General features: G+C 36.6%; 1 protein-coding gene across 3 annotated transcripts in view; it reads right to left on the bottom strand.

Moving 5' to 3' along the window:
* Positions 1-537: 537 nt before the first annotated feature.
* Positions 538-16,006, bottom strand: part of SSBP2 (single stranded DNA binding protein 2) — a 333,271-nt gene continuing 317,802 nt past the window's right edge. For all 3 annotated transcript variants that reach the window (XM_059725068.1, XM_059725067.1, XM_059725069.1), the window contains one exon: positions 538-15,110. In XM_059725068.1, the coding sequence (XP_059581051.1) occupies positions 15,081-15,110 (30 nt within the window). In that variant the 3' untranslated portion in view covers positions 538-15,080. The remainder of the gene's footprint in view (positions 15,111-16,006) is intronic.

Below are 16,006 nucleotides of genomic sequence, written 5' to 3'. Positions count from 1 at the left end.
TCTAATCTGGAATCTTGGTACAAGTTCATTCTTCAAAATACGCAATATTTAAACATATATAAATGGGATCAGAAAGTTCTACTATGCCTTGGGAAAATTACAGTAAAAATGATAAGCATGACATTATCACAAGTATAGAAAGCCTTTAAAAACTGTGTATTACTGATGGATTCAGCAGATGCAGGACACATTATTACAATGGATCTTTTGGGTGATGGGTTAGCTATTGGACATCAATTCTTTAAATAAATCAGTACATATAATAATGCCTGTTTAGTAGTAGACTCTTCCATATTATTGAAGCACATTTTTTACTTCTTGACATTAATGAGGTTCTGAGGTTAAAGTGGTTATTACTTTAGTTTTTCCTGGAAAAAAAATGTTATTTTGACACAGCTTTTGAAAGTACAACTTATTCTTGTAAAATGAAACTTTATTCTAAAATGTATCCAAAATTGCAAGACACAAGCACCATTAAACAGATAAATAGACATATATTTATGTACAGAGAGCATTAAAACACAAAACAATTGTTAATATAATTCTTATACCATTTTAATGAGTTTCCATCAATAAAACTTTACAATTTAAAGACTTCTCAGTTGCAAAACAGTTGTAAAATCATATGTATAAATTATGTTTACTACAATTCCAATAACAGAGGCAAAGTAAATACAAAAATAATCAATACTGCAAATTCAAATACAAAACCCAAAATAATGCTGCACAGGTATGTATGTACACGTGATGAATTCATGCAGCTATGCAGTGCACCAAATTAACTGCTTAGTTTAACGTATCACAAAATGGAACAACCATGTCTGCAAGCAGAAGAAAATATATTTTTTATAATAAATCATAGTGCATTTTGAAGTTAAACTTTATAAAATGATTGCTGAGTGATATATTTCTAAAATTTCTCATGTGGTCTGACATTCCCCAAGCTCCTCTCTCCCAAAATAAAATATAAATGACAAAAGTTTAAAAACCCAAACACTGGAGGATAGATTCTGTTGTCAAATCTTTACATAACTCTTACCATCTTGGTTTGTAGTCTTGGTATCAAAACTATTTGGACGTATGCATTTCCCTACTGGCATGTGTTACACCTTTTTACCAAAGTGAATCTTCCACTTTCTAATGCTATGTTCCATCAGCCCAGTCTAACAGTTCTTAGACTGTTCTGTGTTAAAAAGATACAGCTATAACTTAAGAAAATGAAAAACAAACAAACCCAAAAAACACTGACCTCCCACAAATGAGAGAGAAAAAAAAAAGAGTCAAATGGTGGATAGAGTTACTCCTTCACACCTGGAGTTTCTGTCCCTAATTGCTTTGATTACACAAACACAAATAAAATGAATGGCTTCTATGGCTTGGATGAAGTTTCTGATAATAAGTTGGGCAGGTGTAAAACCTGTATTTGCCAGCAGAGGTTGCCTTTCACAGTGCAGAAGGCTGTAGATCATTTTGGTTGGTAAAGGAAGCCAAGCATCAGATACTTTTAAAAATATTTTCACAGTCACATTTTAAAGGTATCTGCAATGCTAAAGCAGACTGCTCAGATTTCAGTTTTTGCTCTTAGTTGGTATATCATAATCAGAGCATGTAGTTACTATTGAGATTCAGGCCTCATCAAATATTAGTGGTTAAGTGTCAAAATTAGATGAGATGCAATTATATAGTCTGACACTCATGTCTCAGAAACTTGTTTAAGTGCTAAGCACGCTCAGTGTTTTCACTAGAAAGAAGTCAGTAAATGCTACATTTATGATTGCTGAAAAGACACAGAGCAGCCTACACTTCTGCTAAACAGCTGATCCTGCATTCACTGTGTTCCCAAAATTCCTACTCAGGTCAGTGATAAGTTTTAAGTCACTGGAGTTTTGTGAGAACAAGGGATGCAGAATGGAGTGTGTGTTGAGAAAACAGAATTTTAATTTCTCTATAAGAAGTCATATGGATGGGTAATAGAAAAGCTAATGCCTGCATGATGTCTTTTTGCTTTATGATCCTGTGAAGAAAAATATGGCATCTGAAATGAGAAATGTTAGCTCTGACTAATCCAGTGAGCCTCAAATGTTCGTTATGTCAGATGTTACTATATTAAATACAGCATATCTTTGATATAACAGAATAATCAAAGAAAGGGGAAGAAGTTTGCCGACTCAAAGATACATATATTAAAGGCACAGGAAATGTAGAAGGTATGGTACAAGCTTACATTTAATGTAAATTATAAATCTTTTTTTGCTACATATGGAAGATCTTTTTTATGCCCAAACTTTCTCAAGTTCTTATAATGCTGAAATAATAATAATAAAAATACATACAGGTAAGTTTAAAATTTAACACGGAAAATAAATGATTGCTAAATAATGTAATTTAGTAATTGCTACATTTCTATGCACCTTGACAGGTTGGCTGTGTCATCTTCTATGTCTATAGAATGTCAAAATGCTTTAGTAAGCACAAGGGAAGAATGTGGAATAACCAAGGCAGCTAGAAGTATATCAACTGATAGACAGAATGGATCCTGCTACTCTGATGCATCTGAAAATTAGTTAATTAACTGTTACCACCGTAACCTTTCCCATCACGAACTTGGGCCATTTCCTCTTTTCTCCAAAAATCACTGAAATTCAGAAATAGCAAGAGAAATATTCTCATTCTCATGTGAGTGTAATATTAAAATTAAGATGATTCTTGAACAGCATTTTTTGCTGGAGTTCAGTACTTGAAATATCTAACTGGTAAGCAGGGAGTATATTAGCACATAATAAATAGCTATTTCCAACTCTTCATTCATTGCTAGACAATGTGCACAATCATTTTCAATACAGAATGGCTTGCAATTCAGAAAACAAAGTGAACATATCAATACAGCTGCTCTTAGACTTATGAAATAAAATGAAATCTACTCCTGCTTGATGAAGTGATAAGCCAAGTTCAGAAGCAGACTGCATCTCAAGGCCCTGGCTGTGAGAGGTTGGGTGCATTAGGAAGCTGATAGTATGAATGATAAGCTTCACTTCTTTTCAACCTCTGCTCTTCATCAACTTGTTACAGAGGGAGCTTGTGCTACAATAATTATTATAGTGTTAAAAGACAGAACAGAGAGATAGCAGTGGAACTAGAATAAGAGGAAAATCTCAAGGTTTTTGGTTTGGTGCTGGCTCTAGGGTCCAACACTGAATATGACCTGAAGACAGTCTGTCAGCCCATGCAGTGATGGCCACCAGTAGAACTAACCCATCAAAACCCTAGGACTTCCTCATCTCCAAATCTGCATGAGAAAAAAGTATATAAGAAATACTGTGAAAAGTACTAACTGCCATTACTACTTGTGTTCTCAAAATCCTAAGTGATGAGCAGCTAAACCACTGCGCTTTAATGAAACAGCCCACTTTTTTCCCTTCTGTCAAGACTTATTTCTGAGAAATGTGGACATCTTACTATAAAAAATTAATTTAAAACAAGGATACACATTAACTTCTTAGATACAATGACCAGATTAGTCTGAACTTAAACAGCAACAAACATAATCGGCTTATTGGTACATAGCATAATGGTACCTCCATATGCCATTTAAGATGAATAAAACTTTGGCAGTCAAAGATCATTAATAGAAATACATACTTAAACTAATATTGGCATTCTTAAAAAGAGGGTAATGGCTTCCAGAAATATTCAAATAAAAATTATTAAGAAAGCATGATATAAAACAGTATGGTAGTCAGGTTACTAGATGCCAGATTGAAAATAATAGAAAATCAAATGATATTCTCACAAATTCCTACTCCTCAGAGTTTTGCTATGAGGTAAAATTTCCCCCCACACTTGTATAAAGCCACAAAACTGTGTTTTGTATGTCTGTATAGGAACCCAAACCTGGATGGATACTCTGAAATGCCCATGGAATTGATCCAGGATTACTATTATAAACTACTGGCATAATAGCGTCCCTTGTTCTCTGACGGTGTTTCTACACAAGCTCCAGGAGGGTGGGGGATGGCGCTTTAATTAAAGTGGCTCTGAGAGCCACTCCAAGTAAAGTGCCTGGAGCGTCTCGTGTACCTGTGTTCCCAGGCTTCAAAATGGCAGCAGGGGCGTTTTATCTAAGGTTCGTAGAACGAGCTTTAGATAAAGCACGCATGCCACCATTTTGAAGTGTGTGAATGCTGATACGTGAAACGCTGGAGGCTGCTGGAGCACGGTAATTACCACACTCCAGCAGATTCAATTAATAGAGTCTGCTCCGACATGCTGGAATTAGTGTGTCAGAGCAGCCTTGCTGCTCATGGATGTCTCCCCAGATGTGCATTGTGGTCAGTTGACCCATACAGTTCATAGACCTGTTGGCCACATCTCTGCCCCTTTTCTAACTTGCCACAATTTTTCCAGAGGGTAAAACTTGGCTTTACCGAAGTCATGAAAATGTCCCCTCATTGACCTCTCCATAGGGAGGCTTCCCTCCATATGAGGGATTCACAGTGTTTATGCTATGTTCTGGGCTTTCTTAGACAACTGATGACAGGTCTTTCTCAATATATAAATGCATCATCACAGTCATAATAAGGTTGCAGCTTTCTGAGATAATACCAAAACTCTCAGCGCTTGAAGTAGCTGGTAAAGAGCTGAGGAACATTTCACAAACAAGTTTTAAGGGAGGAGAACTCTTACACAGAAGATGTGTTTTCTAAAGCATTCTGCCCAGATTCAAACATAGATGTATTCTGGAAACAACCCTTTTGCAGAGTTGCAGGTAGGAAAGTAAATGACTAAATCGCTTAGAGGAGTGAAGCAATCAATGTCAGACAGCTTGTTGTTCTTTGGTCAACACAGGTGGCCTCCAGAAATGATTTAAGAAGCTGCTTTTAAAAGACAACCACAAATGAGGTCGGGAGAGATTTGCACCACAACAATTTTCTATTCTAAAACAAGGTTCTCTAGTCTGCATGATATTTATAAGACTTGTGTCTGAAAGTTTTGGACTTTCGAGTTTTTCAACTGAGTTAGTGTGAAATTGATTCTTTGTAGCAGCAATCACCTACTCGAACAAGTACTGAGAACTGGGGTAGATTGTCTAGGGACAGCAAATTTATGGAGAGCCCAGATGTTAGCAATTTTGATTTTATATTCACTTGAACGTATTTGTTCAGAGTTGTTTGGAATTAGGATTGTGCTTTCTGAATTTTCTTCATTATTTTCTCAAATTACATTCCTGCTTATTTTGAACATTATACTAGGATTTTACTTTCTTTTTAAAATTAGGTTTAAATATTGTGTTCACTCTCAATTTTGGGAAGCCATTCTCTCTCAGTGATGCCCCTAATTGTTTAATGGGAACTGCAAGGATTTTTTTTTTGTTTTGAAAAATTGGGCTTGTACTCTTTTTGCCCTGATTATGGGGGAGGAAGAATGTCTGAAAGGATTTTATTAAAGGTTTTTTTTTTTTAACCTTAGAAATATCAGGACTTTATCCTTGGTTTCATCTGGAGAGCCAGTAGGAGATATAAAGGATGTTTATTCTGAGCTCCTAACATCTTAAATGAAAGATGAAGGTGCAACATATTTAACAAAAGCTCCTTTTACTCAAAATGCTAATTAGTCATTTAAGTTAAATAGCTGTTAATTAACACAAATAAAAACAGAGTTTTAAATGATCTGAGTAACAATCCCTTTTCCTCTTAATGGCTCAGTTTTCTTGGCTCATGCCATCAGCTTTTTTACTAGTTCTCCAGTCATAAAGTATTCCTCCCTCGACAGGATTTAATTTCCAAGCACGAGTACAAACTTTCACCATTTCAGGTCTTGATTATACTCTGTAAAGTAGCAAAAATAAGGGGAAAGCTTGGGTGGGTTCGGGGGGGGGGGGAGGCAGGTCAAGGAGGTTGTTTGTTTGCTTCAAATCCACCTGAATAAGTCTTATTTAAGTCGATATTCTCTTCATAGATGAGGGATAGAAGCCCTGCTCTGGTGCAGGGGATATGTACAGAGCATGCAGGAGAAAACACCAGCTCCATATGGCATTCTTTCCATATGGCAAGAAATCTTGCAGGCTAGAACAATGGGTATGAGGTACGGTATTGCAGTCCTGTAGCCTGCCTTAGGTGGGCAAGCAGTGGTGAAGGACATTTCATCCTCAAGTAGTTCCTTCACACAGTCTGACTGTACTCAGTCTTTGTGTTATGGGGGAGGGGGCATGTTTCTCCTAAACTAGACAGTGCACACAGATGCATATCCCGCATGAAAACCTGTTAAAACTGCAGCTAGCCTTTGCTTGCTCAAGTCTAACTTCACACTCTAAAAGACACCAACCATGGTGAATTTTTCTGTATTACATTTGATTTCATGTTCCTGTTAATAGCTGATACATGCATGGTGTGCACTACATTCTGAAACCAATGAGCGTGCTTAACAAGTCTTTAACCGTATGTGAACAGCAAGTTTTGATGACAGGACAAGTACTACTGTACTATATAATACACATGGCCGTACAATCAAAAGCCACCTCTTGCTTTAAAACAGTTTACAGTATTAAGCAATGGTGACAAGGTTTCTTACACAAAACCTACAATAATTTACAGAATATGCACGATTACTGATGTTCAAATGCCAACATTAAAAAATGCATTTCCTACCCAGAGTGTCTTGTGCAATGTAAGCTGATAATAGTTTATTACACTAAGTAAATTGAATAGACCTTATGCACTAGGCATCAAGTTCTCTTTCCCCACATCAGAAGCAGATGTTGCCAGATGCTTGAAAGGGCAATCTGTATAAAGTTTTTCTTTTTTTAAAAAAGACAGACCTGCACAAAGTAGACACATCACAATGGGTTTTTTTTTTGCAAGGAGATACTTGCCACAAAAAGGAGACAAATCAAAGCTGGTCTTTGCACATTTCAAGCACTGTGATTTTCATTTCTTTAATTGCCACTAGGAGTGTATTGAAGTTTCTTGCAAGGATTCTCCTTTCTGTCCTGAAACAAAAATCTTATGAGAATTTTTTTAGAAATTGCAACTCTCCCATGCCCCAAAGCTCTGACTTCCACTTTTAAATTGTTGCTTAATGTTATACTTCAGATTTTGCCTACGAAATAATTTTTTTTAAAGAAACATCTAAAACGTGGTAAACCAAAAAAACCTCTGCGAGTTCTTGAGAAATGGGAATTACTTTACTAGTACTTTTAAATTTGAAGTTTCTTAGCAATATTGTTTAAAAGTCAAATTTCAAAAAATATCACTTTTAGTTTCCTGTAAACATTATAACATTATAAATATGTATGCATTCTCCCTATTAGACTAGTTTTCTGGAGGGAAGGGTACTCAAACTTGTCCATCCTTCATTTATAAAAGAGGTGGGGCCTGTGGAGATTACAGGTCCCAATAAGCAATGCTGTATCTTGATCAAGAGAGGGACCTCTGATTTACATTAGTAGTGTCCCACTGGGATCTGTAAGCAATTTAGCTTGTATCTCTGTATTAAAGAAGTAGCCATTTACAGAATTTTGTCCATCAGCACTGTTGATGTCTGTTAAGTAGCTTATGACTGATAATGTGCACTTCTTGAATCATGTGCATTATGAGGACAATTTTCATAAAAAGCATTCTATAATTATATTTCAATTGAATGCCTATTGTTTAGAATTGCTTTCCTCCCCAGTTTGTATGGCAAACTGCAATTTTTATTTCAGGCCATTTACAAAAATAGAAAAATAGTCTCTTGTCTGATCTGGAACCCAATCCTGTGAGATGCTAATTGCCCTGATCTGCAGAGCTGAGGACTATGAGCAGCTTCCAGGATCTTGCCCTTAAATGACACGATGGTTCTTACACACACAAAAAAAGTTTAATGCGACATTTCTGACAGATGAAATAATTTATTTACAGTTAGGGCTCTATTCACAAATGCAAACAACATTTTGCATGGATTTTGTGTAAATTGTTCTTGCAACACAGTTTGCAGCTGGCCTGCTGTAAATAGTTGGAAAGTGTAAGCTTAATGAGAGGAGAAAAAAAAGGAACAAGATTAGCCACCAGGAAGATCCAATTTGTAGGGCTAATCATTTTATCATATTTGGTGCAAACACTGTTTTGACAGAAAAGTAACTTAGCATATCCTTCTGTGCTGGGGCAGCGTAATTATTGGTGTGTGGCCCAAAAAATTAAATCCAACTTTTCATTTATTTTCAGTTCTCTTATGTTCCATTTACTGAAAAAGTGCAAAACTTGTTCAAATCACCCATGTTTTCTCCTGATGTTCCTCAGGCTACTGCCGCTACAATTTTGGTGCTACTAAAATGGAACTGAACATTCTCTTTTGCGCATACAAAAATCTGGAGGAAGCTCCCAGATCCATGTAACCTTACAGTGAGTAATGATAAATATAAGAGAATAAGGTAGCATGAGAATACCTGGAGTTCAGTGGATACCTCTTCCACTACTTACCAAGTTCTGTGAACATGCCAGGGTGTCCAATTTGTATCTTTCAGTTTTGCTTGCTTTAAAGACACAAACTTACAGAGCTAACTGGCTGCACCAGGCCATCTATTGTACATAATTATAAAATAAATAGAGTATGCATATGAAATTCATATATTTGTGTATAGAGCCCTTATAACTTCCTATAAGTTTGATAACAGGAATCTTATTTTTGAAGGTTAGGTACTGTTTAGCATAAAATCCAACTTCCTTATTCATAATGACAATGGAGTAAATCTTGTTTTGAGCTGGTTTCTCATCCAGCAAGTATTTCTTATGCTGAATCCAAATGAAACAATGAAATTTGTTTTCTCAACCTCTTTTGCACACATAAATTAGTGGCCAAAAACTGAAAGTTTCAGGTTACAAATGAAAACTGTATTTTTATTAAATGTAAAAACATGTACCCAGGAAAGGGCAAACACCTTTATACATTTTTATGGAAAGTTTTTCCTTTTCATGAGAGGCTTCCTTACATATTTTAAACTTAAATTATGAACAGTGACCAAATATGAGTTTGGATATATAGTGCAAGGCTTTTAGTTGTTTTAATAGAGGTGAATAAACAATTTGAAACAAAATGAGAGGGCAAGTTCACAGAAATGTTTTAGGTAGCACTGGATAGTTGTCTAATAAATTAAGAAACAGAAGAAAGCAAACTCCTATTCCAGACATCAACGATGTTAATGCATAAGTACACCTGGGGATTGCTAAAATTTCAGAGAAGACTCAATAATTAATATTTCAGGCTCTTGCAAATACATACACATGCATTTGAGTAGTCCCATTGTCTTCAATTAGACTGTTCAGGTGCTTAAATTAAGCACTCGCACGCCTTAAATAAAAAAAAGTTGTGCAAGTGTTCGTAGGATCAGGGTTTTTAACAAGTCTCTGAGTGGATGGTCCTTCAGTGAATTCTAAATTTATTACTGTCACTTAAGATATCAAGATTATGAAACCGAAAATGAATGAATGCATGCACTCAAGCAATGCTTGGTGGATATGAAGAGCTCATCCGATTCTCCCTTTTTCTTTCAGCTTGAAACATCATTTGGTTGACTGTAACATGCCCTTTCAATCTGCTGTGTACACATCAAGGGTAGGCACCTGCTGAATAAGATCATATGTTAAATAAACATTGGAGGTGCAGTTCGGGGTGCAATCCAGCAAACCTTTAGCTCTCACATTTATGTAAGATATATGAGTTACATAATTATATGAGTTATGTGAGACTATTATTGTGTCAGTGAGACAACTTTCATGAGCAGGGGCCTGCAAGCCCAGGCCAATATTGTTGGGGATGGGGAGAAGAGGAAGCTTCACACACTATTTAGAAGTAGCTTAAATTTGAGGACTGAATGGAATTTTTTATATCTTCTTTTATACCATGAAATACTGAGTTAGATCCTTGGTATGATAATTTGCTATTTTAATTGTTGCAAACATCAGCTTGAAGAGAAACTAATTGTCACTCTAGAAAAGGGAGTAAATGATTTTTTATTTGGAATATATGTACTTCAGCAAGAATTTCATCTTTAAAACTCTCCACACAAATCCAGACTGATTTGAAATGGGAGCTGGTCTTATAAGTATTATTACTTGGAATGATTTAAAGGAAGATATAGTTACCTACACTGACAATTTCTCGATGTATTAATTTTTACATTTGTGGTACTCTCCACTTCAAATGCATAGGGACAAATCTTGCACAGTTTAGCCAACACCTTTAACAGCAACAACAGCAAATATGAAGGATGTCTAGGAATTGGAGGAATGGACTGTAATGCTTAAAAATTATTTACTGGTCAAGGACATAGAAATCAGTGCAATAGTTGAAAATTCATTTAATCAAGTAGAGAGAAAAAAGAATAAAATGTGCAACTCTGAATATTGTAACAGCTGGTCCCTCATTAAATTACCCATCTAATTTCAAGTCCTCCTTACGTACAGTATTTCATTTGCTAATCATGAGACAGGGGAAAATTCAAATGTGTTTTAGCCACTTAATGAGGCTGTTATCCTTCTGATAAAGAGATTCCAGGTTGCTATCCATGCAGAAGAGGCCTCCTTTCACTTCTGCCTAACTTGAATTATTCTAAATAATGATCCTACAGTATTTTGCTTTAAACCGCAAAAGTGTGTGTTTGCATGTGTGGGAGGGTAGAGTGTTAGTGGATGTCTCAGGGGGCTGGCAACTGGCAATGGGATATGGTGCCCTTCTGGGCCACAGCAGAGGTTGGGTATAATTGAAAGTTGGTCACTGTGTTTCTCTGTATAATGAGCTGAGCAAGTTTTAAAATGAAAATTGGTAACTATGGCATGCAGCCAACAGTGACTAACAACTTAAAGGAGACTGAACTATTTTCTCACTTTTAAGCAGAAGTCCTTCCAGATCCAGGGTGAAGCACATTACTGGGGTGTGTGGAACTAAAAAAAATGGGTCCCAAGGGCTATTAGAGCAGCATTTTTCATGAGCTCTAAATTAATCTCAGTTCTTCCTCATAATCAGAAATTACTAGTAAAATAATGTAAATGCCTTACTTCTATATAAAAATATTAAGATACTTTAAATTGTACATTTCAGGCTACATAATATACTTGTGATTCAAGCAGCTACCTTTCTTCCTCCTTTTTTAATAAGCACAAAAGGGGCAATATTGTTTACACAAAATCTACATGTGAAAATAAGATACAGATGTGAAAGTTACTTTTCACATATTCACAAAGAAAGTGAAGTTTTGGCACTACTGAAGTCAATGACAAAACTCCAAGTGACTTCTAGAGGGCCAGGATTTTTCCTGGAATTTCTATAGAGGAAGAAAATCCATTACTCCCTGATTCTTCTATTCCATATGAGATTCCACCTCTTCTATTTTAAAATATTTAATTGAAAAAAAAATGGTAAGAAAAATATGTCCTATTCATCACACATATAAAAAGAAAACTCTTAAAATGCACTGTTAAAATTCCCTGGCTCCAGTTGAGTTCTCATTACTCCTAGTACTGGACAAGTTCTGTCTGCTCTTATCAGCAATGCTGAGGCATAAGCATAGAAACCAAAAGCAGCTACACTGCATGTAGACTTCCAGTGCATTAGAAACACAGGTAGGAAGAAAAAAAGTTAGTTCTCAAGTAATTTTTCTTGCCATGTTCATTTTTTCTTAGTATTGCAAACTCCTACAAGGACTTTGTAAGCAAGGAAAGTATGCAAGAAAACAAGCAAACAAACAAATAACCAACCCTACAGTACTTTCAAAGCTAAAGTTGTCCTTGTATTAATTGCATATTTAGCACACATAAATAATATCCTGTGTGTTTTTATTGCAAATAAATATTGTTTTTCCCACATGCATATGCATAACTTTATTCACATGTATAATAACGGATCACCTGCAAGTTCAGTCCCTATGAAAGCAAGGGGAGAGTAGTGGTGATCATTATTAGTTATGTGTGATGAAATGTGCCATTAGAACTCAAGAGATGGGTTGGATAATGAAATATAGCTACAGCCCTGATCTTGCAGAGATGTAAGCATGGGTGGATCCAGGTGGGTGTAAAGGTGGGTGTGGGAGCAGCAATCTGTGCTGCAGGGGTAGCTGTACTGCCACTCCCAGCTTCCCCCCACCTCACAGTGGGACAGGCAGACCACGCTGTGGAAACAGCAGCCAAAGACTTTATAACCCTCCCAATGCAGGTAAGAATCCCTTCCCCACTCTCAGAACCTTTTCTCTTCCCCTCTATGCTCAGCAGCATCTCCCCTCCCCTCCCATTCCCTGTTTCCTTGTCTGTTGCTGTGGCAGCAGTGCAGCAAGCAAGTTTTTCCTCCTTGCCTGATTGCCCTGGGTACTCCCTGCTAGCCTGGAAGCAGGTGCAAGGAGGCGGAATTGGTTTTGCTGCCACTGCTGCTGTCTCCAGCTGAGCCCGGCTCCTCACACAGCTCACACGTATGTTGGGTCCCATCAAAATGTATTAGGCTGGCTACCTGAGTGCAAAATGTTATTTTACATGTTTAACACACTGCAAGATCCTGCCCTGTAATTCTACCTGAAGTGATGCAGGGGCTGATCCTGCCCTCTTTGCCATTTTTTACTTGAATGACTTGAATCGTGTAGGATCTATCCTGTTATGCAAAGTTGATGACATGCTGCAAGTGGGACATGGCAGGGGAGGGAGGGTGATAAAGAATCACTATGTATCTGGAAGCATCTCATGCTATTGGAGTGAAATTATGAGAAAATATTTTGACAAAGATTTTACATTTAAAAACACAGCACTGGAAACTGAATAAAGGATGCACTTCTATTCTGTACTCTACATTGCACAATTTTATTTAATGCTCAGGTGTATTCCCTACTATAAACTAAACTGTTGCTGATAATGTAAAACTCATAAAAAGTTCTGTCATTTATGTGGTAAATATTAAGGCCACAACCCCACTTTACTTTGCCCCACTGAAATCCCTGCCACTCCTCACAGTAATAAGGTTAAATACATGTGTAAGTGTTTGCAGGATTAAGGTCTCATTTTGCATTTTGTGTAAGTAAAATTGATCATAGTGCTGCTGGGATCCTTCAAAAGAATAAAAATTGACCTGTTTTCAAAAAATAAATAATAATTATTGGGAAGAAAGTCAGTGATAACGTATGAATGCTTTCACCTAATTTAAAGTCATCTTAAAAATTATTTGTAACTAAAAATTACTTTCTCTTAAAATCTTTAAAATGTTAACAACATTTCAAGGTACCTGGTATCTAAGAAGAGTTTTGTGTTTGTATAATGCCAGCAATGGAGTAAAAACATTATATCTTTATTTATATATACATGCAGGGATTTGCTAGCCCACTGAGCCCATTACATGCAACCCTTCATTAAAATTTAAGGGCAAAAATTCTCCTTATAAATCTTCCTATGAGCACTGTACTTGATGCTCTTCTCTCCCTATGTATCTGGACCTTCCACATGCAAAGATGAGAACTTTGTTCTAAACCTGCAGAGTGAGTTTAATTCAGCCACTTTGTGCCTGAGATCCTGAACATCAGCCTTCCTAACACCATATGTACAGCTGCAATCTTTCATTTTCTTGGGAAAGGTGGGAGTCATAGGGCACTAAATTTAACATAACCTCAGGTCCTCAGAAGTTAGAGCTTCACTTTAAGGGAGTCTCCTTCAAAAGGCTTTTTTTTTTTTTTTAATGTTAAGGAAGCTGTGTCACCATTCTCCTTTTTTCCACTATCTCCACAGCTTTGAAATACAGTATACTGAACTCCTTACAGAATGGGTTCAGACCTCTGTTGACATCCTATATCTGGCAGAAAGGCTTGAGCCTTCCAATGCTCTCAGCATGGGTCATAACCATGAAATGCTCAGGTATTTTGGTTTACCTATATGATTACACATACAGAAAGATTTTGAGAAGTTCTGTTCCAGTATTTCTAGTGAAAAGTAACACATTCATGTACGGTGGAGTCCTGATTATCTGAATGGCTTGGGAGACACTAAGTATGTTAAGACAATCAGGACTATGGATAATTGGGAATCAGCTAAGAATCAGTAGAAAAGGGAGGGACGCCAGCAGTTTGTTAGAAAAGGAGGTTTCAGTAGTAAGAATTCTACTGTATTTCTACTAACTACCACCCCTACGGAAGATCATGCTAAGTAGAAAACTCATTTCCAAGGGCAGAAGCAGCCCTGACACTTTATTGCTAGATTCTATAGCAACTGGAACTCACTTACAGCAACCTTAAAGTACTCTGTATAAACCAAGAAGCTTGTATCAAATTCAGGCTTCCATTTAAAATAGATATTGCAGATAATTAGGCTTCAATTAAGGAAGAAAATAACCATCAGTGCTTCTTTTTTTAAAGGCAAAGTATAAAAAATGTCACCAAGGCTTGATGAAAAATTATTAAATTTCTCCAAAAAATTAAAATGAGCTTTCTTCTATTTCTTGAGACAGCACAGAATGTGATTCACAGGATAACTGGTATCAAACACAAGTTAATGAAAGCCCTCTTATAAGCAATTTTATTCCTATCCATAATGGCAGACATTTACAAAATCAGACAATTTATCATTTGAGTTCACCTTAAAAAATAACTTATAAAGCAGTGATATATGCAGCACAAAACAGTTCAGGAGGGGAGAGGGAAAGCAAATTTTAATAGTTAAAATGTAAACGTGAAAAAAAGATGGAATAAAAGTCCCTACTTCTTATTTCTACTTAAGATGTCATGTGATAATATTTTACAATGTCCTGCGGGTCTATATATGTATGTGTGTGTGTGTATGTCTATATAGTGCACACACAAGCACACAGGCACACATATATACATCTACCCGTACATGTACATACACAGAAAATTGTTTGCAGTTCAGTCTTGGGCAGTTCTCTTATGCCACTCTTTACAGTTGTTGGAATCATTTTTGGACCCACTTTCTTGACAAAACTGGGGAGATGGTAGGAAAAATGGTGGGTCTGATTGTGTCTGAGATCCTTTTGTTAAACTGTACACTGGGACGAGTAATTTTCTTCTGTAGTAGCTCTCTGAAGAGGGCCAACTCACTGCGGTCTTCATGAGGAGACTTGGTAATGGATCACACACTCATTGTCATGCTAGGGGAGTACTGGAAAAGAGGAATCCACATTTTAACAATTCTTTTACAGGCCACTACATTCGCTTCTGGAACAAAACAATGAATTTGAATTTCAATTCATTGCTCTTTTATTTTTATCCTTTTAAATTTGTCAGGACTGTTGTTCAGTTTGTGCTACAATAATTAATTATATATTTAAATTTCTTTCCATCTAAATTACAACAAAACTTATGAAATGAATAAGTAAATCATGAGCAGAAAATAAATGTTAGCGTTTGCTGATACTGCCTGGCTGATGCAATTATAGCAGCTCTTCCTTAAGTGCCCTAACTTGCTCTTCACTAGTCAGTGCTGGGGCTACTTAGGGTATATGCATAAGCTGATGGCAGATATGCTTGCAGAGCATGGTACCTGGGTGTTCACACCACTGGAGCTGGCATTTCACCACTTGTGGGGAAAGGTGTTGGAAAAATGCCTTATTGAAATGAAATTAGGCCTTTGGCTTAATCTTTCAGAAGTTGGTTATATCCAATATCAGTTATTATGCTTTTTCTATGAACTGAAAATCCTGCCATCACATTATATTGCCTTATTATCGTAACACATACTGAACTGCAGCCCTGTTTCAAGCTACAGTCCCCCTCAAAGTAACAGTACCTCATCACAAGTTACTGATGAGATACCACAAAGCCTCCAGTAGTCTCACTGTTTTTTTAATTGGAATTGTCTGTGAGATATAGCAAAAACATTAATTTTGCCTTTCTACGTGCTGATACATAATTAGAAATCAGCTAAAGGATAAATCTCTGGGTCTGCCTATTCTCCAGGTTCCAAAGTTTTCAGAACCAGTGTTTTGGTTGTCATACTTCTTGGCTAGGGACAGAAATTACACATAAACCATTATAAGTGATCAGAACTGATTCAAC

This window comes from Alligator mississippiensis, chromosome 3 (genome assembly GCF_030867095.1).
Source record: "Alligator mississippiensis isolate rAllMis1 chromosome 3, rAllMis1, whole genome shotgun sequence".
NCBI classification, from domain to species: Eukaryota; Metazoa; Chordata; order Crocodylia; family Alligatoridae; genus Alligator; species Alligator mississippiensis.
This window is presented reverse-complemented; position numbering and strand designations above follow the sequence as displayed.